At 33.5% G+C, this 6,013-nt stretch overlaps 1 protein-coding gene across 1 annotated transcript; it reads right to left on the bottom strand.

Annotated features, from left to right (window-relative positions):
- Window positions 1-3,896: 3,896 nt before the first annotated feature.
- LOC132753975 (keratin-associated protein 5-8-like) lies at window positions 3,897-4,577 on the bottom strand. Its single transcript, XM_060744550.1, has one exon. The coding sequence runs from the start codon at window positions 4,575-4,577 to the stop codon at window positions 3,897-3,899; it is 681 nt and encodes a 226-aa protein (XP_060600533.1).
- Between the last annotated feature and the right edge of the window lie 1,436 nt (window positions 4,578-6,013).

Raw genomic sequence — 6,013 nt, 5'->3', positions numbered from 1 at the left:
CCGAACATCAAGGCACATTAACAATGAATTTCATAGTGGGTTTTGTTACTAACACAAAAATTGTAAGTGGAAGTATCAAAAAGTATGATACGTGTTTATTGTGCATAATATTACTGTTAAACATTCAATTATTGAGGCAAACAAAGCATTATTAATAAATATTTACCATTAAATCATTTTCACACAATATTTGCTCTTTGAACAATCAATAAAACTCGAAAAAAATTGGCAGCATATCTTTGAAATAAGCACACGTGCATCTACCGGAGATATGTAAATAAATATTCGAAGCGCAACCTTCACACGCTTTCGTTGTGGAACATTTATCGTTATCAGCGTCAGGACCCAGATCTTTATTCAGCCATAAATATTCTTTGAAAATCGAATACAGTACACAACACATGTTGCGTAAATGTATGCAGCGTTCAATAAACGCTATGCAAATAGAATAATCTCAAAGTTGAATGAAATTAAATATATAAAATGTAGACGTCCTTGCCGTCGCCATTAATGCCGTTTCTGAAGGGTATTTATTAATAGGTATGCGTGTTTTCCGCGCGTTCCGTGTTGTCTGCTTTATTGACATACAAAAATCCAAAATTCTTTGTCTTGATATTGATTTACACTTGCAACTTTTTGACTCTATGGTCACTCCTATTTTGTTATATGGTGTAGATGTGTGGGGTGTAGGTAACATTGAAATTATAAAACAACTTCAGTTAAAATATTTTAAACTTATAATGAATGTCAACAAGTCCACTCCTAATGTCATGGTATTTAGTTTAAACATAGTTTATTTCGAACAAATTCACAATATATATACAGACAATAATGTACACAATACAAACATAATATGCTGAAAAAGGATTGGGTCCGAAAGCGGAGCTTATAAAGGCCTTCTCCTTATAGATTTACAATGCATAAAATACGGTATGACAGTATATGTGATTTGCTTGAAATATATCTGATTTTACATTGTTTTTAAGAAGTTAAAGTCAAAATTGTTTCTAACATTTAGTTATAATGTAAAGCAAAAATTAATACAAAAAATGAATGAGAATACAAGACTGCATCATTTGTTATATAAAATTAAAGAGAAATAACGTAAATTAAGATAGAAAGAAATGAAGTAAGAAACTTTCAGCAAAATATAAAAGAAGAAGAAATAAATTAAATGTGGATGATTCGGATAGTTCGGCGATTTAGATGGGAAGTATTTATTGATTTGAGCTGATGTGAATATGCTTAAGAGAATCTCCTGCTTTCTCGGATGTATGTATGAACGGCTTCAAACAGTCTTTTGTTTGCATCATCACTAATGTTTGGGTCTCCATTTAATAACTTTTGGAGAGTTGCTGAACAAATAGTAGATATTGTGTTAAGAAAAGAGGCCCTGCTGTCAGCATAGCGATGACATTCAAAGAAAAAGTGGTAATTACTTTCCACTATGCCACACTGACAAAGTGGAGATGGAGAAATATTTTTCTTAAATAGATGCTGATTTAGTGAACTACATTCAGTACGAAGTCGAGCATGAAAGATCTGCCATTTTCTATCGCCTTCATAGAAATAAATCGGACAACTAGAGCTGCTTCGTCTCAAATGGGATTTGAAAGCAAACAGTGAGCGTAAATTTTGCACTTCAGTTGGAAGGGCGTTCCATTTATTCAGAGCAGTTGGAAGAAAAGCATTTTGATAAAGAGTAGTTCGTGTTCGAATAGTCTGAATATTTGTAGCATTGCGTAGATTGTACCTTGAATTTTCGCCTACAGTAGGTGGAAGTAAAGAACACAAGTAATCTGGTGTTAAGCCATTTTTCATTTTATAAAGTAAGATAAGCATATGATTATTTCTTCGAGATTCTAAGGATTCCCAAGGAACTTCACTATGGAGTTTGTCTAATGATACAAGTTTTGTAGCACCGCACACAATACGAGACGCTTCATTTTGAATTTTGTCAAGCTCAAGTTTCTCATATTGTGTGCAGTTTAGATAGACAACATCGGCGTATTCCAAAAGCGGTCGGATGAAAGTTAAATATATCACTTCAAGAGATCTACGGTCAAGTTGAAACTTCAATTTCCTCATGATGTGTATCCTCTTCCAGGCTCGTTCGGTAATATAGTTAATGTGACAATGCCACGAGCAATCGTCTGAAAGGTGGATGCCAAGATGTTTGTGACTGTTTACAGTTGTTATTTGTTGGTTATGCATTAGAAGTGAAGAGTGAAAGGGTTTATTTCTTTTACGAGAGATAACCATAGATTCAGACTTCGATGGATTGAAAGTAACTAGCCATTTTTCAGCCCAAGCTGATATCTTGTCTATATCAGATTGAAGTGTTTCAGCAGCAGAAGCAGGGTTGTCAACAATAATATGTAAACTTGTATCGTCAGCAAAAAGATTGATTTTAGAGCCTATATCTTCCACGATGTCATTGATGAAAACAAGAAATAGTAGCGGCCCAAAGATGGAGCCTTGGGGTACTCTCTTTAAATTCTATATATTTTAGATCTGAAACATAAATGTATAAATATATATATTAAACAAAATTAATCCGCCAATATAATGACCGAATAGTTTTAAAAAAAGTCAGGTGACTTGAACAAATCCTTGTAGTTACATTAACAGATACTGTTGATATTGTATGACTGAAACAAGCCTAAGTCATTCATTTGACATGTTCTTTAACATTTCCAGAGTTCACTGTGACAACTATTGTGAAATCCTAGCGCTCTAACCTAAAAACTTGAAACATGATGCTTATCAATTAGTGAGTTGTATAATTACGACTAAATAAAATACGAAACACAGAGCAGAAGCTCTGTTGTGCTGTAAAAATATTTGTATTTAGCGAATTCTTGTTTTTAATATGAATACCGTATACGATATCATCATTTATATATCTTTTGTAATCGGTGATACTGATGATCATAAGAATTTCTATCGTAATTACAATTTATCAACCTTTTCTATGAAAATATATTTAAAATGTATGTTGGGGGAATAGTGTTTTCCACTTGAGGTCATATATGGCGACTCGCAAACAACCTCCGTCACAATAGTCCGTAACCCTTAACACATTGCTTTTCTACGCAGGTCTTTACATTATCAAAATGACACTCAAGATTACACAAGCACCTTCTTAGCCTCATACACTGCAACATATCAAAGAATAAACAAAGGCTGTCGGTCATGATATAAAAAAGACAAATATAAAATTTACTTCACTGTATATATTTGGAATATGAAAGAAAATAACAAATCATCTAGAAACGTAAGTCTAAAACATATTATTTGTCAGTCAGAGCATTCGTTTAATCCTGTAAGGCAGAAACAGTTTTAATGACGGGACGTCATTGACTACTTCCTTGTCTTTAAAAGTTAAAAAAAAAACGATTTTGTGTGAAATGTAATATAAAGAATGTCGTTCTTAATGTCTTAATGTATTTACATTAAACATGTAAACGAAAAAATCGGCAAATCAACCACATGCCGTGCGATGTTACATTAAACATGAAATGAATGTAATGTAAGATATATTGAATATTTAAGATTAAAAGACTATATATCATATATTTGACATATATTTTGTTAACAGTCACACATAAAAAGGGTGATACACAGAAGAGAAATCATTCTGATATTACGAAAAGATAAACCAAAACGTTTTTGATAAGACCATACCTCATAATAACATGTTTGCCTCTGTCTGTGTTATAAGCGTTGTGATAAAGATTTAACAAATACGTGTAAGATAAATACGGATTTGACATAAGAATGAAAATCTTAAAATTCATTAATCTATAATAGTTGTTTTCCTTGTTAGTGTAACACAAAATCACAATTCAAATTAATGTTAAAATGTCATTTGAATACTGTTTAAGATTGAACATTTAAACATTAAATCGTGTACTAACAACTGACATCATTATGCTTAAAATGCTGACATAATGTATCTTCAACGAGTAAAGTCCACCACTTCGACTGGAATCATTACAGCATGTAGACTCACTACAACATTTAGGTACACATGTGTTTGATTGACTCCATTTACATTTTTCGTTTTCATTTCCGCAACAATCAGCTGGACAATTGTTAACATCTTCTCCAGGATCGCATCTCAAGTTGAAACACATGTCCGGCGCCGGCGTTGATTCTGTGGGTTGTGATTTGCATTTTTTTTGGAAACATTTAGCAAATGCCCAACACAGTCCAGGAATTTTATAAAGCATCCGAAGATTTGACAAACACTTTTTACGGCTACGTTCTTGACCCTGACATCCACCACAGGAGTATGTTGCACCACTCTTTCCGTTGCCCTTTTTTGTGTCTATTCCACAATTTGCACAATATTTGGTATCTGATGCGCTCTGATATGTTTTGCCATCACAACTCGTGTCGCTTCGGTTACAGTTATTGCAGCAGGCATACCAGTGTACACCGCTAGTACCACCCCATTTGTAGGTAGCGCATTGCCCTGGAGGCGATTGGTCTCCCTCCCTTCTCTTTACACGCATGCCCAGTGAAACAACAATCAAGCTTAGAAATACTGCTATCTTATAATTCATTGCCATGCCTAGTTTCAATTCTCTTTATAATGTAGTGATAATCTTCCCGCCGTCAAAGCGTTTTATAGCCCAAAACGCACTGTATCAAATAAACAATAAAGCAGATAAAACTACTTAATATCTGAATTCCAAATTTTTTGCAAGCTTATCAAAGTTCGCCTACTATTAGGTTTAGCGCTATAACCATCTTTAAAGGTGCATGAATCCTAAAAATGACTTCCTATTTTTTTTCTCAAGGAAAACCTTCAAAAATGAGTTGTACAGACCCAGTGTTTAAATAAAGCATTTAGTTTTACTGCTAGTCACGTTAAGAAAGCGACATTGAATGTTGAAAAAAATATGTCATAAAAGTAGCAAAATGTAACCAAACTTGTAATATGATTTCAATGCAAGTTACAAATCATTTTTGGGCGTCCGTGACCGAGTGGTTATGGTCGTTGACTTCAAGCCATTTTCCCCTCACCGCTGTGGGTTCGAACCTCGACAGGGACTTTGGATTCTTTCATGTCAGGAAGCTATCCACAGCTAGCTTACGGAATGTCGGTGGTTCTACTCAGGTGCTCGTTCGTGCCTAAAATAATGCACTGAAGGGCACCTGAGGTCTTCCTCCACCAGTAAAGCTTATGACTTATATTGTGTCGGTGTGATGTAAAACCCAATCAAACAATAAGCAAACAAATAATTTTAACGGTACCAAATAAATAAATAGATAAAAAAATTAATAAAAAAATAAATAAATAATGATAATAATTAAAAATTAAACAACAACATAACAACAACAAAAGTTGGTCCGGATAAATTGCCACTGAGTATGTTTTCGAAAACTTATAATACACTTCATAAAGCTGTTGTGTAAATCAGATATTTTTGGAGAAACATGGGCCTTTAAGAGATCATATATGTCACTCATCGAAACGAAAGATAAATTATCAGCAGTCATTTAACAACGCGAAACTTTGATGGAAGTTTTTATAACGTGAAAGAAATGTCTGAGTGTTGAGTTAACATGTATAATTTTTGTTAGCATTGCAACAATCGTGCAAATCTTACATTTTTACTTTACTCTCTGTTTTATTGTATCCATAGATGCTTTTCACATACCAGTAATTGCTTCCTCTGGCTGCCGTTTTTGGGGCCATTGCTTATATAACATATGCTAAGTATAAGATTAAAGTCTCATCTTCAACGAATTTTATATTCCTTTACATATTTGTGATATAATTATATTTTGCTGCTTAAAATGAAACTTGACAATTCACGTGAATCAGCTGTTTATAATTGTTTCGTATTTCATCAATAACATTATATAGAACATGTATCATTTACTGGTATGGCATTCGACAGGACATATAGCTTGGCATTTAATATAAACATTCAAAGAATTAATGAAATACAATGTAGCTACCAATTCTGTACCACAGAGACATAACTACATCTCTGTG

This window comes from Ruditapes philippinarum, unplaced genomic scaffold, assembly GCF_026571515.1.
Source record: "Ruditapes philippinarum isolate M1 unplaced genomic scaffold, ASM2657151v2 ctg23859_1_1_1_1, whole genome shotgun sequence".
Taxonomy (NCBI): domain Eukaryota; kingdom Metazoa; phylum Mollusca; class Bivalvia; order Venerida; family Veneridae; genus Ruditapes; species Ruditapes philippinarum.
This window is presented reverse-complemented; position numbering and strand designations above follow the sequence as displayed.

Bases quoted from the DNA above. Each gene is read 5' to 3' on its own strand.
- LOC132753975 (XM_060744550.1), bottom strand. From the start codon at position 4,577: ATGGCAATGAATTATAAGATAGCAGTATTTCTAAGCTTGATTGTTGTT.